The sequence below is a fragment of the Hippoglossus stenolepis genome, chromosome 18 (assembly GCF_022539355.2).
Source record: "Hippoglossus stenolepis isolate QCI-W04-F060 chromosome 18, HSTE1.2, whole genome shotgun sequence".
NCBI lineage: Eukaryota > Metazoa > Chordata > Actinopteri > Pleuronectiformes > Pleuronectidae > Hippoglossus > Hippoglossus stenolepis.
Window position 1 is genome coordinate 8,471,673 of NC_061500.1, and position 19,742 is coordinate 8,491,414.

Sequence of the window (19,742 nt, forward strand, 5' to 3'; positions counted from 1 at the left end):
TGTGTATGTTTGTCCTGTACTTTTCATACTGTCCTATATACAATTTTAAAGCAATGAATATATTTTAAGGTCGTGTTCTTCTCTCTGTGATCTCTGTGAAGTTCATGAAGTCACTCCTGATGTCTTGTAAATAAGAACATGTCGACACACTGGTTGCTGAAGCTTAGCTTCTACGGTTTTGTTTATTGAATGCTAAATACAACAGATAAGAAAGTGACAGCCAAACAAACCTTGCAGACAAAGGCCCACCTCGATTGCATCTGTGCATCAAATATTCATAATAATACTGATAATTCCCACCTTCAAAATTGTCTACAGATGAATACCTTGTTCCAAAAGACTGCATGCAACAGAGTATAACATTTTAAGTTCATTGAGCTACTTGTTCATACGTAATCTTTCAGTAACGTGTGTAAAGTTGTATGGTGTGCCACAGACTAGAGGATGAAATATTATAAGGGTGCAAAAAAGAATAAAAGTTCAGTGCATAGAGGCAGAGTAATTAAGACAGATCCCACAGCAGACAGACCACTGGTGTGTTGAAGGCGTTTCAGTCAGGAGAAGAGGTGTTTGTGTCACATAGTGAAGAGCAGGTGTCCTGAGAAGAAGCTTTTGTTGCTCAGGCCGATGGTCCTGTTTCCAGCCTCCAGCCACACTGTGTCTCCATTCACCAGCTTGAGCACCGTTTCCCCGGTAGACAAGTATTGACCCCCGTGATAGACCTTGAAACTGTGCAGCACCAGCTTATTGTTGCGCATAAGGTCCACACCTCCAGCGCCGTAGGCCGTGCAGAGAAAGCTGAACTGATAGACACCGGGTATCACACATGTGAACAGGCCTGTCTGCGTGCTGTAGTGGTGCTGGTCATTGTAGATGACCTGACGGAAATGAATGATTTTCTCAGCGGAAGGGTTGTACACCCCCAGGATGACAGAGAAGGCAGATTGCGGGAGTGTGGCATTTTGGTCGAGTGATGGTGGACCAGGGGGGCCTGGAGGACCAGGGGGGCCTGGAGGTCCTATCGGGCCTCTCCGGCCCCTCGGGCCTCTACGTCCTACTCCACCTGAAGACAAACACAATTTTTTATAAAACTTAAAACTTCTAACAAAACATACAGTTTATCATAGATTTTTCATTTTCATCGTAACATCGCAAAATACATTTCAGATTTTCTGAATTGCAGCACTGTCTTTTGAAGCACTTTGAATTGCCTTGTTGTTGCCAGCCTACACAAATGCCCTCGCCTTAATTGCTTTGATTTACTTCTGCCAGTTTTGTACAGATCCAGAATCATGCAGCCACATTTTTTGATAAAACCACAAATGGGACATTTTACTCATAGTTCAAATGGGGGCAAACAACTTTTGTGTTTATAATTTTTGAAATGATGCATTACAGCTCATGATCTGAGCCAAGATATAGTAGAAAAGCATATATTAGATCTTTGTTGTATGTCAATTTTTAAAGTAGGCATCCTGTGGTGTTTCAGCTGTAAACAACACATTCGGGAATAAAATATTATCAGAATGTATCATATTCTTTGCAAAATTGCTTTACAGACATCTCATAAATAAAAAGATATAAACATAGAAAGTGAAGAGATTACCTCGTTGTCCAGGAGGCCCTGCTGGTCCAGGAGGCCCTGTCTGTCCAGAGGATTCGACTGGATCACAGCCTGTGGATCAAGAAGATGACGTTCAGTCTCATAATTGAAGGAATGATTTCTTTTTTAATAAGCTTGGTGAGTAAAACATGAATGTTTAGGTTTGGAGTGAGGACCACCTTCACCAAGATGTCAAAAAGTTAAATGTCTGATTTGAATGTGCAGTTGTAGTACTTGTTAGTGCTTAAACCGACCTCTTTTCCACCGACTTCATTACAGCTAACACCTGAGCCTGTAACATCAAACACCACACATGAAGAAGGATTTTCATTCAGGTTTTTAGAGTAGAAACAAATACACCAGGTTAAAGTCAGAACAAGAATCATCCCCAGGTTAAAAAAGTTGGCAACCATGTTGTTTCACCTGAGTTGTTGGTGCAGGGTCTTTCCCTCCACCCCGTCAGGTCCACGCTTCGGATGTGGTTGCAGCGGACGAGCCGGTTCCTCTTCGAGATGACGTTGAAGGCGTTCGCCGGGACGGATGTGATGCCGGTGTTGTCGCAGATGATCTTGGACAAGGAGGCGGAGTTCAGGGCGTTTCTCTGTTTCGCGGTGAACACGCCCGGGTTCTCGTGCCACAGCCTGACAATTTCAAAAGAGACAAGAAACGAGAAAGTTTAGTTACCAGGTTAACCAGGTACCAGGCTAAATCTGTTGAAATGAAGAGCATCGATTACATGCATTTGATTATTTATCCACCAACCTGTCACCCTGGCGGATACTACGGAACTGTCTTGCAATGAGACAGGCGAACAGAGGCCCCACACGGCCACCCTGCACGAACGGCTCTGCCACACCTCCCATCCAGACGTCGATGTTGTTGGGGGAGCCGTAGAGCTTCAGCAGCTTCCGGGCCAGATTGCCGTTTTTCAGAACCCGCCCGAGCTCCGCCTGGTTCCTGGGCTGAGACAGGCCACAGAGCTTGCGATAGGCGTTGTAGCCTGGAGGAGTAAACAACAAAGCAAACAAATGAGTGGAATTAAGGCATGGATGAAAGGTTAGAGTGGGAATGGGAGGATGAGAATCAGTGTGAGTGATGTACCAGGCAAGCCGTGGTCACGTCCTCTCTGTATGTTGAGAGAGCCCAGGTCCAAAGCCAGTTCCTGCACAAACTGGAACAGCCGCTCCCTCAGGGCATCCACCATCATGTGATCCTGAGTGCCCAGCTTGGCGGGGCGGCCGATCAAACCACGCAGCAGAGGGTCAATACCACCTGGGCAGATCAAATAAATGTTAGGTTTGTCATTTAAGACAGAATCCTAGAAGGTGATGCTTCAGTTTCCCTCTGTGCAGCTCACCCTCATAGACGATTCTCCAGGGGGTGAAGAAGGCCTTGAACAAGGACACATTGGGGAACCGACGAGTCTCCCTGTAGTTTCCATCCAGACGGGATAACATTGGCTGGATGGCCAAGTGGGCAAAGCGATAAGCTGCTGTTGCAAAGACGTTGGATATGCTGGGGTCCACATTGGGATTGTAGCCGGGGTAACGGCCGATCTGTGTCTGAACTGCATGGTCGCCCAAAATGTGTGGCAGATAGTCCCTGAACACAAACTTCTGAGAAAGACAGAGAGAGGGGATTTCAGACACAGACATTGGAGATGCTGATATATACATTTTAATAATAATAATAATAATAAACTCAATATATAGCACTTTTCAAAACACAGCTACAAAGTGCTTCACAATAAGCAAGACACAAATCAAATAAAAGGACGGAAATGAAATAAACTGTAAATAGCAACAACTAAAAAGGTCTTTCTAGTAGAAGTCTGTTCTGAGGTACTTCTACCAATAAATAAATAAAATTAAAATACAAATTTGGTAGAAGTCCATTTTAGGAAGGGACTTAAAAGAAAGACCAACCTGCGCGTAAGCGCCCATGATCTTGCGCGCCTCCTGGTAGAGCGTCTCACTGTCCCAGTGTGGGTTCAGTCTTTTCAGCGCCCGGGCCAGTCGGTTGTGCTCACGCAGAAACAGCGTGTGAATCGATGTTAACCCGATGTTCTCGTCCACACGCGTGTCACCTTCACGGCAGCAATGCAGCAAACATGAGGTGTCAGATTCAAATGTTTTCACGGGGTGTAAATGAGTTAAAATACATGTTCCCTTTATTAATGTTTGGTAGATCAGGATTAACCCATTATTAAGAACATTTTAATTGCTGTATTGGATCTAGCATAACATGCTTCCTCTTTATAACCAGATTTATCACTTTACTGTGAATTTCCTGACATTTGTCATTGTTTTTATAGGTTCATTAATATTTCTGAATAATTATAATTAATGCAATGAAGACAGATTTGACATTTTTCCAAAAAAGTTACAAAATAAACAGTTTTTCACAACCTAGCAGCTAAAACTTCTACTAAAAGCATGAACTAACTACTTATCTAAACAAACTTACTCACAAACAAACTTGCATCTCGACTAACCTGCAATGAAACAGGGCACCTCCTTGGCGTCTGTGTTGTTGGTGATTCTTTTGCGCGTGGCACACATTTTCACCTCCAAGGGATGGAAGGGCAGCAGCTCACGTCTGTTGTCGTTGAACTGCGTGTTCACGCGCAATAGGCCGCCATTGTTAGTGAGGTCACGAAGAGAATGGGCGAGCTTGTCCTCAGAGCCGTACACCTGGCTGAGGTCCAGGAAGGCCGTCAGCGCGTTGATCTGCTCCCTCTTGTTGGGCTCTCCGCCGAAATTGTAGGCCGAGAATCCTGTTCCGCAAGCAGGGGCGGACCTGAACGTAGGCATGCAGTTGTTGGGGTAGTAAGGACGCCGAGGGTCACCAGGAGGAATCTGTTTGATTGCAAAGGGAGGTCAAAAGGTCATGAAGCGAATCTTTTAGAGAGAACAACATCTAGAACGTTTCAGGTTTGAAACCCACTGGGATGGGGATGCATGGCTCGGTCCTCTCACAGCTCTCCTCACAGTCCACCCCGTTGCTGAAGGAGCGGATGCTGGGGGAGAAGGGCGTGAAGGTGAGATCGTGGTCGTTCCACTGGCCAAACAAGGTCACCATGTGAGTGAACTCTCTGTCGCTGACCACGGCTGCATCTGTTGTGCTCAGGATGTTGTTGGACACCAGTCGTACCTGCGAGCGGAGGAGGAGTTCATTCATTTAAGAAGTGTTTTCATTTCAAATCAACGTTTTAAGTGGGGCAATCGAGGTGAGCGACTGACGGTCATACCAGTGGGAGCAGGAAGTTGTTGAACGTGCGGTTGTTCCAGCCTTTGGGTTGGGAGATGCCGTCGTCGTATTCAGCAGGCAGCAAGCGGGCGAAGGGGGAGTTTGAGGCTCCGAGGCGAGGGTTTTTTCTAAAGGCAAACAAGAATCAGAATCAGCTTTATTGGCCATGTATGCAGACACATACAAGGAATTCGACTCCGGTTTTTCCGTTCAGAAACGTCCATGTTTGGAAACGCCGCTTGAGACATCCCACGGAAGTGTACACATCCTCTCTGGTCAGTGGCCCAAGATGTTTAGGTGCATTTCACAAGCATGTAAGCAGCAGTGTATCTTCTAACCTGTCACAATAATCATCTGATTCCTGCCAAGTTCCTATTCAACCAACACAAAGTGCCTTTTGGAAAGAAGCTACACAGTTGTTTTTTAATATTATGTAGAAAACTGTTAAACCAGTCATAACCAAAGATGATGCTGCAGAAACTTTGTCTAAAAATCCTTTTGAAATGTGTGTTAATAGTAAATTAAAAAAATCTGCAGGTAAGAGTTTAACATGTCTGGAAAAAGAGGAAGGAACCCTAATTTCCCTAAGTTGCTCACGGGTTGTTGCAGACGCTGGTGATTGTGCGATACTTGTTGATGTTTGCTGTGCTGCGGCATTCTGGGAGGCGGATCCGAGACGCACATCCAGTTATCCTGACGAGATCTTTCAGGTCGTCCTCACTGAGCAAGTCTGGAAAAATGGTGAAAGAGGCATTTCATGAATCCCCGCGTTGATGCGCAAGTGTCTGCCAACTTCACATATCTGGTTTTCAGTTACATCTTTGAAGTGCTGGACTGTGACCACGTCATGAAACAGTAGATCTTAGAGCCTCTAAGAAAACCAGGAAAGGCTGTCAGAAAAACACTGCTGTGTCGTCTTTGTGTCTGTGTGTAGCTGCTGCCTGTCAGAAAAACATTGCTGTGTCGTCTTTGTGTCTGTGTGTAGCTGCTGCCTGTCAGAAAAACACTGCTGTGTCGTCTTTGTGTCTGTGTGTAGCTGCTGCCTGTCAGAAAAACATTGCTGTGTCGTCTTTGTGTCTGTGTGTAGTTGCTGCCTGTCAGACCTGTTGCGTTGAGCGAGCGCTTGTGCACACGATGCACCCTGTCATGCAGCAGACGAAGGGTTTGGGCCATGTAGTCTGCAGACCTCACAGCCGAGCGCGTTTCACCTCGAGGCTGCTTCAGGAGACGGAGGGTGTCGTGAGGACTCACCACGTCCCTGCGGACTCGCTTCAGACTCCTGGAGGAGGAAAAGGTCACAGGGTTAAACAATCAAGTGAAACCTGTGGTCTGCATTAGAGGTCCTGTATCTTTTTCCTACATTTGAGAGTTTAAGAAACACTAATGAATTGGCTTAAGAGTCCTTCAATGTAAAAATGATGCTTAGAAAGAGAATCCAGTATTGTAAAATGAACTCACTCTTCTCTGGAGTACAAATACGCATCATCCACAAGTTTCTTAGCCTCCTTAAAACAGTTTTGGAGGAAAGGACTGCCCAGACGTTCTCCTGCAAGGACAACAACGACACATTTCACAAAAGAATCAGACATTTAAGTGAAAATATTTTGGGGCGAATTAGAAACATGTTTGTAGAGTGATGGACGCAGCGTGTACCTGTGCGTTTGGAGTGACCAGGCACCAGGCAGAGGCCCAGCACAACAAGGACAGGGAGAAACATCTCTGAAACCAAAGAATAAAAACTAAATTTACCTAATTTGTCCAAATGCACGTACGTTTTTTTCTTCTTAACCAGAGTGTAAATTAAGTTTTAATTATGTTTGCAAAAATATTAAAAGAAAAAATTGAAATAAGAATCTCGTTACCTGTGTCTATGAAGGTTCCTCTGAAGGTTGGTGTGAAGCTTGAGAAGCTCTGGGATTTTTTGTTTCTGGTGTTGTCATCCTCAGTCCTTATATACAGAGTGGCCTTGCCCCTGGGCCGTCCAGGTGAGGCTACTGTCAGTAAAGAGGAGTTCCTTCTTCCTGCTCTCTGCACAGAGGGAAATTCTCAATGCACATTGTCTGGCGTCACTGGCTGAGTGACAATAGCAGTTGTTAAAGGGAATTTTGCAGGATTGTGGTTAGGTTTTTTAAAAAATTTTTTATCTTCTATTTTACTTGTTTTTCTTTGTTATGAAATTAATAATTTGTTAAATGTATTATTCATTATTAAATTAATTCAGATATCAGTGTGTTTAAGCAGATTTCTGACTTTAATTTACATTTTAATGTTGCATTCTTCTTGAAGCCTCATCTTTGTCTCTTTTCATGACTAAAAGACATGACATGACTATATAATTACTGTAAATTATAGTATAAATATAATACTTATTATATTTCATTTTATTTCTAAATATTTTGGAAAACATTTAATCCCATTAGATATCCAACAATAGAGAGGTGGAAGTTAAATGAGGGAAATAGAGATGGTGGGAAGATGTTATGGTTCGTGTTTGCTGACCCATTGATTTGTTTTTTTTTTATCTTTTATTTTTTATTCTTCTAAACATGTTTGTGGCTTAATTCTTACATTTCTCTCTTTTGACTCATTATATTTAACATGACTGATTTCCACCAGGAGAAATGATCATGGGAGAGAAGTTTATGAGGCCTCATTCATTCATTTTTTAAAGGCGGATTTTCACAGATGTTGTCATGTTGTGGCTGATGACCCGCAGTGTTGTAACATAGCAGCTGGTAAACTTGAGAAATTCTTTGAAAAAAAAAAGAAAAAGAAGCAATTCTCACTCTTTTCTAAGGTTAAGGAAGTATTTTTCAATCTCCGAGAGGTTTATGCCAGAAATCCCTAATCACAGGTTCAAAGTGAGGTGATTGAGGTTAAAGTTCAACCAGTGCAGAGAAATTTACTGTAGGTAAATAAGTTATCGATTGTGTGCAAGTGTGCAACACCCTAATGCAATGAGGAAAAAGAAAGATCAATGTACGGTCAAACATAAAATTAAAAGGAAACCTGTGTGTGTTTGGGATCGGAGCCCGGTGGATAACAGACGCTGGGAAAACACCCAAACTACCTGCAAAAAAAGTGACACGCAATAACCTACTTACTGTTACTGATAACAATGAAAAACCAGCATCGCACACTGATTGGCAATGATGGTTATTGATTAACACATTTAATTCACAATCTCCTGGCAGGCTGATCCATTATCCCACTGACCAACCGGCTAAATCACTTAACATTATCTTAACCAGCTGAAGCGTGAACATTTTTTTAAAGGGAAATGAGATGTTGTCGATTAATAAATACATTTGTTCCCAAACTATTTCTATCAAATGTTATTGTGCAGACTGTTTTCACATTTGTTTGCTTGCAAGCAGAAATTACAGAAGGACAACTGACCGGATTTCCACAAAACTTGTTGGAAGGATGTTGCACGGTTCAGAAAGGATCTTTTTTTTCACTTTCTTAAACATTGCGAGATCATGAGGACATTTTCTTTGACATTTTCACTGTTTTCCCAGGGAATAATTCACGGATCTTGATGGAAACAAACAGGCACATTTAGGGAACTTATATCTATGTGTGTGTGAAATTTGGTGCAGCTTGACTGTATATATATATTTATTTTTTTTAAGTTTGAGGGGACTGGTCTTGGTGGAGGTATGCACTCTACTGAGCCCAACTTAGGGTTACATATTACATGTACTCTACCTCTTTTTTAATTTAACATTTATTAAAACAAAAGTGAAGTTGAAGTGAAGTGAAAGCAACTTCAAGCACACGAATGAAAACTGAGTCATAGATTGTTATAAATAACTTGCATTTCCCTTCTGTAGAAACACCCTAACCCTGTGTGGACATAGTCCACACAGTGTTTGGGAATCCTCTGTTACTTCAAACGAAACGAAACTTTAAATTGAACAATAGGTATCGTCAGATTTAATAGATATGCTTTCCGTCAGCTCATGCTCGTCCTGTTTGCAACATCAACAGAGAGTTGCACGAGACCCGTCCAGCTGCCTTTTTAAATGAAATAAAGAAGTAGAGGTAAACAGCAATGGCTGAAACTTTATTGGTCCATCTCAGGCTTTGGCAACAACTCACACTTCCCCAGTGGGTTAGTTCTAGAACTTTCATGTGAATTTGCTGAAAGCGCGTTATGGGGAAATTCTGTTGTTACAATCAGGCAATGATCCTGCAACGTCCTCGGCATTAACATTTAATCATTAATAACTGATAATAACTCAAATATCGGAGGTTGTGTAGGTCACTCAGTGGGCTGTGGCGTTTACAACCCCTCCTCCCTGTGTTGGTAGATATTGTAATTCCCCGGCAAGCAGAGCTATCTTGTACAATGATTCTGAGTCATTGATGATAACAATGACTTAGTATTGAAAGTTGAGGGTCAAGGAACTTTCTGCTTTATAAACATAATAAGGAAACAGAGGACTGGAGACAATAATGTAAGACATCATCCCAGATCCTATCAATGGTTACAGTAGTTTCAACACCCAGGAAACTCTGTCCTATTTCTCATCAGAGTGTTTCATATATGATAGTTGTATTATTATATCATTCTAATCATATAAATCAATTCAAAAGAGAAGGCGTAATCAGAGGATATATGGACAGGATTTACACACATTGAGTTACAATATCTTCAATAAAAAGTGGCGTTTAAGTTTAAATTTGATTGCAGGTGGTTGTTTTTCTTTAGCTTTGTATTGGTATTTTTGTTGAAAGGACAAAATGTGGAGTTACTTGATAGAGTTTGAAGCCAAGATTCCAAGATCAGCAGAGCAACACAAAGGGTTATTCGATTTTTGCTTACCGATGGATAAACAATTGATGAATATTAAAGTGACTCTAAACACCATTTAACAGTAAAGCCTGGTTAGAGACATTCTACAATTTGCTATAATGTGTATAGTGACATTCCTTGGAATTTTGGAGCCAACCCCAGCTGACATTGGCTTGGAACCTGGACGGGTGGCCAGCGTACCACAGGGACAACATGGAGACAAACTACTATTCGGTCTCGCAGCATGTTTTTGGACTGTTGGAGGAATCTGGAGTACCAGGAGAAGACCACAGCAAGCAGGCCTGAGGGAAACTTACTGTCGGGTTCAAACCCAGAACTTTCCTGTTGTGAGGCTACAGTGCTTATTACGTTGATAATAATGTTGTTAATAATAATAATAATGGTGATGATGATGATATCAAAGATGTAAAAACTAAATTGTTTGCACATGTTTGTCATTAGTGGGTCTTGGCATCAGATTTAGTTTCAGTCTGTGGTATTTTGGGGCTGGATTGTTTCTTATTTTTTGTATTCATTTTTTAATTCATGTTTGAAAAGCAGGGAAATTATTACAGAAACCTCACAAATTTGCCTGGAATTATGGGAAATACTTCATCTCTCATGGCTTCCACTCTGTTATGACAGAGCAGATCTCTCCGGTAAGCAACAACTCAAACTGAACTTTATTTGCTCATGGTTTCGAAAGGTTATATTTGAGCTCCATCCCTTTCAACATCTGGACATCTGCTTTTCAACATCCGTTCAAACGCCACAGAAACCCGGAGCAGACGCTTTGGCCAATTCTCAAAAATGTTTGTCAGATAAACACATGAAGCGCTACAGAAGCGTATCGCATTCACTTGAACAAAACAAAAAGAGAATTATCTCGGAAAGTTTTCAAGTGAATGCAATACACTTCTTTAAAGCACAGATTAGATGTCACAGATGACATTTCCTTGGCAGCACTAAATGTTTTATAATCAGTGTCATTCCCAGATCAGTGTGACGCTGCGACGACACTTCAGTATCTTATTGTTATGGGTGAATTCAATTTCGCAAAAAAAAAATAAAAAATTCACCTGCAAGGAACTGGTTTTGTGGAGGAAGCGGCCCATGTGCAGATTGCACAGCTGATTTCACAAGTTGAACACATGAAGAGAAAAAAGTACCAGCTTGACAAATGAGCAGAAGGTAACTGAGACTGGAAAAAACAGTTTCACTGTGTCATGGAATCTCACCTTCAATAACTGTGACGACAGGTATTTGGTTTACTCAACTGCACATGAACTTCATGGTAATGATTTCTATCATTAGCGTCTGTCAGCGCCTCTTTAGTCTTTTTTTTTTTGCTTCCCCATATGTGCTATGGGCCCTTCTCCTCGCTATACACAAGGAAGTATTAGTCTGTAGAATTGCAATCGGCTCTCTTCACGTTGAGCTGGTTTATGATCGGTTCACAATTCTACCGAGGTGCAATTACCAAGCTGCTGCAGATTTGAATTCCTTGAAGGAACCACACTTACTTACAGTCATAAAGATAAGTTGAGAGTCAGGTATGCGAAATAATAAAATACACAGTGGACGGCATTGTAAGAAGATCGCGTCGTTTTCAGCTTGATAGTTCTGGGATAAACGTTAAGACAGTAAACTCTCAAAACTAGAGCTGGACTGCAACCCCCACAAAGATAAGACTGTGTTCTTATTTTTACTTTGTGGAAGATAAAAGCTTAAACCCGAGAGGCCGGCAGTTAAATGCAAACACGCTAAACATGACATTGTTCAGCCACATTAAGCCACAGTGTAAAAAAGAAAAAAAAATTCCAACTCATAAAAAATACCTCAATTAGTATTCAACTACTTCAATTACTACAACAAAAGTTGGCAAATGTTTCAACTTCTTAACATAACGTTGAACGGTATTCATTTGTGTCTTATCCATTTAAGTCAATTGTTGTATTTCAACTTTATTTTTAAGCATCTTGCAATTTTGCATTAAAAGGCGCCTTATAAATAAAGTGTAATTTGATTACAATTACAATTGTCATTACAGCTCCCTTCATCTCTGTCAGACTTTTTCTTTTGTATGAATTTGTATTAAACATTGATATACTTCTCCATTTATATTTCTCATGAATGTTGTAAATGTTGTTATTTTGTTGATGGTTTGGATGAAGGTTTCTCCTCACTCTTGTTGAGGGTTAAGGACAGAGACAGATACAGATACAGATACAGATACAGATATAGATATAGATATAGATATAGATATAGATATAGATATAGATACAGATACAGATACAGATATAGATATAGATACAGATATAGATATAGATACAGATACAGTCACAGATACAGTCACAGATACAGTCACAGATACAGTCACACCTTATTAGGCCCTATGACACAAATTGTGATTCGGGAATATGGGCTTTACAAACAAAATTTAACTGATTGATTGATCGATTCATATTATTTAATAGCAACAAGTTACAAGAAATTCAGCATTTCCCATAGTACAGAGGAAACAGCCTCTGTGTTCTTCACCAAATCCGGCCACAATAATTTCACCGGAAAACCTCATCTTATCGCGATTAGGAACTTGACACAGAACGAGACGTTCTCAGCTTTAGAAAACAGACAGAAGTCACCGCTGAAGAGGCCATGATGATGATGACATAACCAGTTTCTACAGGACAGCGGTCATGACAGTTGCATAACTACGCTGCGGAACAATGCGGTAACTTGACAGAAGGAAGGAACAGGAGGAACAAACTAACCCTAACCCTGATGAGCAGAGAGTCAAGTCAGTAAAATTATGAAGCAGTTTCTCAGGCTGGACGAGCACAAAGACTGACATTTGATATGATAAAATGAAAACGTGCTAAATTCCTGGACAGCCAGGAGGAGTTTTCCTGGATTATGTTGCTGAGGGATGCAAACACCCGATTCACATCATCATTCCTTCTTCTGTATAGAGTAGCTTATGTTCCACAAGCTACTCTATACAGATACACTAATCTATGTTCTGTGTTTCACTGTAAGACAGAACACCAAATCAATTCTACAAATTACAAACAGTTGCATGCTTCATTTACAGTAGATGATGACCCCTGTGTTATAGAAATATATAACATACAACGAAACCCACTCTTTTCGGTCAAAGTGAACCCCTGTGCAAAATCGCTTAAAGTTTAAACCACTAAAACTTCTCATCTTGCAATACTTGTATTATTTCAGGCTGAAGTGTTGGGCATTTGAACTGATGTAAAATTGTATAACATCTGTATAATATAACACAACTAGGTTAGACCGACTATCTGCATCAAAAGTGATTACAACTGTAATTTGTTATAAAGCACAAGTGCAGGAACTAGCAGCTTCCTCAATTCTGTCTTGGTTGTTTTGTAAAGCAACAAGGTTTTACAAAGTGAGGAAGTCCACAAGTAAGAAAGCAGATCCAGAGACTACAAAATGTTGTGTTTACTTACAGATGCAGTGTGTGTGTGTGTGTGTGTGTGTGTGTGTGTGTGTGTGTGTGTGTGTGTGTGTGTGTGTGTGTGTGTGTGTGTGTGTGTGTGTGTGTGGCCTGATCACACTCAATCAGATCACTTAAAAAATGTATTTACAGGAAGTAGTGAAAAAATAACCTCACAATTACCAGCATGGGCGTGTCTTTGAAATGAAACTTATTAAGAAGTTATTAAGTGCACATAATAATGATGTGAACAAAGAGAAGCAGCAATTACTCACATTGCATCACTTGTTAATCATTTTTAAAAACTGTTTAAAACTCGTATATGTTCTGTATGATTATGTTTCTGCCAAGGTAGAGACTGCATGACAAATTATATAGAAAGAAACATCAAATTAAATGTCTCCTTATTGAATATTGAGTAAAACTCCACAAGAGACAAACAGCATTACATTCGAGGGCAATGACACAATAGGCAGGCGTAGACCCTGCTGGTCACTGAGGCAAATCTAGGTGGAACAAAGCAAATGTGTTTGGAAACTGCAAAACAAAAAAGAAAGCAATGTGTCGAACAAAGACACCTTAAGCTGAGAGAGGCAGCTGGAAATGTCAGGGCCGTTTCTCAAGCTGAACCGGTACAAAGAAGGAAGCACTGACGCCGAACTGTACTCCTGATCGTAAAGGTCGATGTGATCCAGGCAAAGATTGTGCTCATTGCTGATTTCCTTGAAGTTTTTTCTGTTGCAGTTTGGTTAAAAGGGCAGGAAGACCTTAGATAACAATAAGAAAAACTTCCAGGCGTGGTTGTGCAACGTCACGGATAAAACAAACAACGATAGCTAACAGTTTGATAAAGGACACAATCAGCGGTCTTCAATGGATTTCTTATTTGGTGTTAACACTCAGAGACTGATACGACCCCGGTTATGGTTAAATCACATAAAACACGTTCTCTCCTCCGTGTTGTTTGACTAGTTGCTGTGACAGTTTTGTGAAGTTCAGAGAGCTGTTTTAAAGCAGCAGAGTCATTTTGTCCTATTCACAGACGATATATAAAGATGGAGGACGCGTCCGTACTTCTTCCCCACTATCCAGAAATGAAGCCAAAATATCCCCGATACAAACGCTGCCAGTTTCGGAGCCAGAGGCTGCTTAGTAGCGATTAGGGGGCGGAGCTGCTACACCGATACACACCCCTGATCAATGGTATCTCAGTCTCAGCTGTCAATCACGATGCTTTTATAGCATTAATTAATTAACTAAAACCAAACTTACTGCAAAATTTACATTTGAACATATAGCAATTTGATAAGAACTACCTAAAATAACAGAACCACCTTCTGAAAAAAGTGTATTTGATGTTTTAGTTTGGTCCATGTCCAATCTGCTGAAGTGGAAGAGGTGGGATTTATGACGTATACAGCATCCAGCCACTAGGGGGCAATTGGGGACGCTTTGTCATGTCAATATGTATAAATGGTGTATTGTAGAAATCAGTCTGTCATGTGAAAGTTATTAGCTTCAGTGTGGGCAAAGGGTGATGATTATACATTACACTGACATTAAAAACATTAGGATGAATATTATTATTGATAAAAGATTAAAATATACATCAGTTATCACTGTTAATAAACCAAACTACACTGTGTGTCTGTGCATCTACAGAACACAAGCGAACATGTCTGAGGTTTTCAAATAAGGCTTGTCAAGTTGTCGCACCTTGATTTTGAGGAACTGAACATGAAACTTGACTAATATTAGCATACGAAGAGTGAAAGGAAACAATGTTCTGCTTTGCTCACAGCTCTAATCAAAGTAGTACGAGAGGCAAGTGGGTCACGTGAAATACAAACTGCACTCACAGGACGTTCAAGTAAAAAGCCTGAAATTAACCGAGGATGGCCGCGCTGCAGTTCATGCTGTTTCTCTACATCGGACTCCAGAGCTTTGGTAAGACAACGCAAAAATGTATCAGTTGCAATAAGAAGATGAATTAATGCCGAGAGTATAGAGTGAAAAACTAAAGGGATGAAATAAATAACAGTTAACATTCATCTCCACAGCTCTGAATGCAGGTGCCTTGCAACGTGTTCCAGACGCCTGGACAGCCGTAAGTAATGATTCCTCATTTCTGGTAACAAAATCAAAAAATGATTCACATACATAACACCTGTCTTGAAGGTAGACAGATGCTAACAGGTCAATATGAATCAAACGCTATTATTCCGAAATACCTGCAGTTACTGACATGCAACTAAATCTAAAGCAAAAGAACAACTGTGAAGAAACATAGTTCATCTACTTCAGAAGGAATTGAAATTTGCATTGTTCAAAATCAGGAAGTCTCTTCATGTACTTCCTCTTCGCCAAAAATTTACAGAACAAAACTTTGTTTTTTTAATATTTCAGTTTTGCATCGTGAGGAACTGACACTGCCGCAATTTCATTTCTTGAAAAACTCAATATATGAATATTGAATCAATTTCTGACCACATGAAGTGCCATTGACAACTAAACAAGAGCTTATCAGTTGAAGTATTAACAATATTTTCATTATGTGATTTTGATTTTATACTCAGACCGGCGACGTCTGCAAGGACTGCACACAAATATTTGAACTCCTTGAGGACCTGCTCTCCAGTGCAGACCTGCAGGTGAGAGCAACAGTGGAGCACAAGCCAGACAATTCATATTCGCTAACTGATCATGTTGTGGCCAAGATTCAGATCTCAAGAGCTAAGATCTGTGGTTGAATAGTTTTTCCATTAGGTTAAAAATAAGTATTGTTCCCCTGTTCTTTTATCAGATCACTACTCCACATTCAGTCATGCACACAAACACATGATAAAGGAAAGGTTGCCCCAAAATTTATGAATTAAAGAGATTTACTTATTGACCACTTACGAAAACTTGGATTTAAGTTCTGTGATGAAAACAATTCAGTAACATTTAATCAATTACACAAACTTTCACCGGGTGATGTTTAAAAATACAAGAAAAAGTGCATGATATAAAACCTACAATGGATAAAAAAAAAAACTTTTAACAGACTAAAAAGAAGGTAGAATCCTCAGAGAGCCACATGTGAGGGATCCCTCTCCCAGGACGGACAGAAGTGCAATAGATGCCACGTGTAATGGAGAACATCAGAAAGATAAGAGTATTTGCAGCATTGGTTAGAATAAACACTTTGTAGCATAATGGAAGGTAGATGAATCGATGGATTATTGTCAGTAATGGCAGAGTATCTGATTAGACATATTGTATATCAAGCAGTCTTGTTTTAATCATAGTCCATGGTCAGCAGCCAACACGATCAGGATCCACCATCATGATCGACTGCCTCTTTCATTGCACCTCATACTAAGAGATGACCAGATATCTTCTGACCACTCTTACGGATTGGTTCCTGTTTCTCAGCCTCTTTTTGTCCTGCACGTTTTAAAAATCCAGATTAAAAGACTCCAGAAAACAATTTAGCATACATTGCTTCAATCGTCTGATCTGTGCCTGTCGTTGGCAGAAGGGGATAATGTTGCACCTCTCCTACAATAAAAGTGTTTTTTTGTCTTCACTTAGAAAAAGGTGATAGATGGCCTTGAGACTCTGTGTGACCACCTGCCCGGCCCGCCCAGCGTTGCCATTCTCTGCAGAAAAGAGGTGGAGAGGATGCTTCCACTGGCCATCACCTTAATAACTGGATTTGTAGTAAGTTCAGGGAAAGTGTCAGGACTGAATCACTAACAGTTTGCTGTCAGAGGTCTGCACTACCGTCACGTGTCTTTCTCTGTAGAAACCAGTGGAGGTCTGCAAACTGATTGGACTCTGTGGCTCGTCTCGTGACAAACAGAAGATGCTCAGCTATTTTGCCGAGCAGGCCCTGCAGGCTGCTGTGACGAGCCAAGACGTGAGTAAAGTACATATTTGAAAGGAAAGCTATAATTACTGAGGGGAAACTTGAACTCCCTGTGCTTCACGCTCTTTGTGTCTGTCTGTCAGGGGCGGCCCACGTCAGCGTGCTCCTTCTGCCTGTTCCTCCTCAAGACGCTGGAGGACCTGCTGCCTAAAGAAAGGACGGAGGTGAGTCACTCTGCTGCAGTGAAGGGACACGTGTGTGAGATCACAGTGTCTCTTTGTGCTGCACGGAGACGTTCAAATGCCACCAGACGCCGTGCGTGCGACATCAAGGTGCCCGCTTATGTTTTACATCCTGCTCATGTACACAGTGACGCAGTGGGAGATTTTTCACGTCCCCCCCGTGAGGAATGCATTTTGAAAGTTTTTTTTTAATGATTTTGTCTCTTAAAATCAATTTTACGGTTTTTCAGTGTCAGCAATTTTATTTGTTTTGTTTATTCTTGGCTCAGCTGTCAATGGTGAAGAGCTTTGAGCTGCACCAACCCGTATGAAAGCTGCTCTACAGATGAAATGAACTGATTGTTGTCCGTCCCGCTCCTCTAACAGGCAGAAGTGGTCAGGTTGCTGGAGGAGATTTGTCACATTTTGCCCGCTTCCTACCACGACCAGTGCGAGGCCTTCATAGACAGGTTTGGCAAGACGGTGCTGGACGCAATCACAAGATTTGCAACGCCTCGGGCCGTCTGCTCCCTCCTCCACCAGTGCGAGTGGCAGGACGCTGCTGTGGCAGGTCAGTCAGTTTGGTGTCCGCACGACTGCAGCTTAGGAACTTTTAAATTATGGGTATTTTTTTTATGAGTAAATGAGTCACAGCTCAGCCAGTAATTTGGAAAGAATACTCAACCAAACAGCCCAAAGTAATAAATTACTTTTGACAGTCAGAAGCCCGATAGAGATCATTTTCACAGCCAACGTTATCTTGTCATATCAATGGCACAGAAGACGTTCTTCCCCTTCACTCTCCCTCACAACAAACTACACAGTTCTGTACGGCAGAGGTGTCGGCCCTCAAACACACGCACACCTCCGACTGATCAGCTCCAAACGTTCCTCTGGAGAAACACTCCATTAATGTTAATGACGGCGCTGTTACATTTATGTATCCCAGTAATAAACCAAATTAGGTACAGAAGCTGAAATGCTGAAACTGTCCAAAATCCTAAAAAAGGGATTATTAATCAATAATCAGGAATAAATTGATTTTTGTTGTCTATTAATGATTAATTCGTTGTCTCTTTATTTAGTCTCAGACCCGTGCACTGTGACAACATACAGGTGCAGAGACGTCTCGACTGCCCTCAGATGTGGAGTAAGTGAACAGCGATTCTTGTGCAGTTGATTAACTTGTGAATTCTCAGTGATGATCACGTTCTTTACCTGGTTCACAGACTCTGTTCTACTGCCAGAGATTTGCCTGGAAGCCGCTCGACAGCAACACGCTCTAAAATGTGAGGTGGGTAGTTTGGTGGTGAATTTAATAAACATACAATTGAGGGTTTGAGGAAAGGGGATGTCGCACCTTGTTCAGCTCTATGAGACACATTGTGATTTGTGAATATGGGCTGTACAGATAATATTTGATTGTTTAATTGATTGACAGCAACATTACAGATCTCTCCAAACTGCTCTTTTCAGGACGGGACTGAAAATATGAGTCATCGCCGCCGTGAATGATCTTTCAACATCAAACTGTAACCACCTGTGATCGTCTCTACTTCTTTCACATACTGATTTAGGACCTTACTGTAGATTTAGAGTAGATTAAGAAGAAGACAGTGACTCTGCCTGAAACATTTTATTAACAAAATGATGTGAACTTCAGTTGTGAGGAACGTTAAACAAGCTAAACAAGATCAAAATGTTAAACGCTAACATTTAAACAATGAATCTGTAAACTTTTCACTTTTTTCTATTTTGTTAATCAGGGTTTCTGGTTAGATTTTTGTACTGAGTAAAAAATGAATTGCTTAATCAGCTTTAATTAAGTGTATTTTTAATAAAGATCTCAGGGAAATGATCTCAATAGATTTTGTTAAAGGGGACATAGCATGCCCATTTTACCACAAGTTGATATGGTTCCTTGGGGTCTTAATGAAATGTCTGTAACATACTTTGGTCAAAATACCACAAGGATCATATAAAACAGCACCCTTTTACCCTGTATAAAACAGCCCTCCACACCGTTTCGCGTCCGGTGTAGCCGGCGTAACTACTGTAACCCGGCGGAACTACTGTAACCCGGCATACAGTAGAGCTGAACACTGCGGAAGTCTTCCACACAGCTGGCAGTGTGGAAGACCGCTGCGAGGCAGCGCAGCGCCGTTCTCCAGCGCGCAGCCGCCTGGCTGTTCACACGGGACGAGCATTTCTCCGCTGGTCAGCCCCATAGACTGTATATATAAGGTCAGCCCGCGATTCTGCTTTCTCCGCTTGTTGTTGTACCCGTTGAATGTCGGGGTTCGGGGGTTACAGTAGCGCTGAACACTGCGGAAGTCCTCCACACTGCTGCTGTGTGGCGCTGACACAAATTCCAGCTCACGCACGGGAGAGCGAGCGGTCGCTCCCGAGCAGCTGCTGCAGCCTCCCAGTCCCAACGATCCAGACAAATGCCACATGTGAGTGAATCGCGAGCTGACCAGCGGAGAAATGCTCGTCCCGTGTGAACAGCCCGGCTGCGTGCTTGGGAACGGCGCTGCGCTGCC

At 41.5% G+C, this 19,742-nt stretch overlaps 2 protein-coding genes across 3 annotated transcripts; one reads left to right on the plus strand and one right to left on the minus strand.

The window, feature by feature from the left end:
- Positions 1–919: 919 nt before the first annotated feature.
- Positions 920–6,807, minus strand: mpx (myeloid-specific peroxidase). Its single transcript, XM_035141427.2, has 16 exons — positions 6,715–6,807; positions 6,506–6,571; positions 6,311–6,398; positions 5,956–6,131; positions 5,450–5,582; positions 4,854–4,980; positions 4,550–4,756; positions 4,098–4,461; positions 3,529–3,689; positions 2,961–3,219; positions 2,705–2,875; positions 2,366–2,603; positions 2,027–2,244; positions 1,858–1,895; positions 1,607–1,675; positions 920–1,063 (listed from the first exon to the last, which is right to left on the minus strand). The coding sequence occupies exons 2-16, from the start codon at positions 6,567–6,569 to the stop codon at positions 1,055–1,057; spliced, it is 2,322 nt and encodes a 773-aa protein (XP_034997318.1). The 5' UTR covers positions 6,570–6,571; positions 6,715–6,807; the 3' UTR covers positions 920–1,054.
- An 8,097-nt stretch (positions 6,808–14,904) lies between these two features.
- Positions 14,905–19,057, plus strand: LOC118098188 (prosaposin). Of its 2 annotated transcripts, none has more exons than XM_035141787.2 (10): positions 14,905–15,072; positions 15,186–15,232; positions 15,702–15,776; positions 16,702–16,830; positions 16,916–17,029; positions 17,122–17,202; positions 17,587–17,770; positions 18,285–18,349; positions 18,429–18,493; positions 18,676–19,057. In XM_035141787.2, the coding sequence occupies exons 1-9, from the start codon at positions 15,021–15,023 to the stop codon at positions 18,483–18,485; spliced, it is 804 nt and encodes a 267-aa protein (XP_034997678.1). In that variant the 5' UTR covers positions 14,905–15,020; the 3' UTR covers positions 18,486–18,493; positions 18,676–19,057. The 2 variants fall into 2 exon arrangements, with proteins under 2 accessions (XP_034997678.1, XP_034997680.1); XM_035141789.2 differs by having other exon boundaries at positions 18,429–18,488.
- The last annotated feature ends 685 nt before the right edge of the window (positions 19,058–19,742 follow it).

What these genes read in the sequence shown, in the direction of transcription:
- LOC118098188 (XM_035141787.2), top strand. Translation starts at nt 15,021, where the DNA reads ATGGCCGCGCTGCAGTTCATGCTGTTTCTCTACATCGGACTCCAGAGC. An exon ending in CATCGGACTCCAGAGCTTTG is followed by an intron (nt 15,073 to 15,185) that starts GTAAGACAACGC and finishes TCATCTCCACAG; the next exon opens with CTCTGAATGCAGGTGCCTTG. An exon ending in CGACTGCCCTCAGATGTGGA is followed by an intron (nt 18,350 to 18,428) that starts GTAAGTGAACAG and finishes CCTGGTTCACAG; the next exon opens with ACTCTGTTCTACTGCCAGAG.
- mpx (XM_035141427.2), bottom strand. Translation starts at nt 6,569, where the DNA reads ATGTTTCTCCCTGTCCTTGTTGTGCTGGGCCTCTGCCTGGTGCCTGGT. An exon ending in GCGCTCGCTCAACGCAACAG is followed by an intron (nt 5,583 to 5,955) that starts GTCTGACAGGCA and finishes CCATTTTTCCAG; the next exon opens with ACTTGCTCAGTGAGGACGAC. An exon ending in ACGTGACCACGGCTTGCCTG is followed by an intron (nt 2,604 to 2,704) that starts GTACATCACTCA and finishes TTACTCCTCCAG; the next exon opens with GCTACAACGCCTATCGCAAG.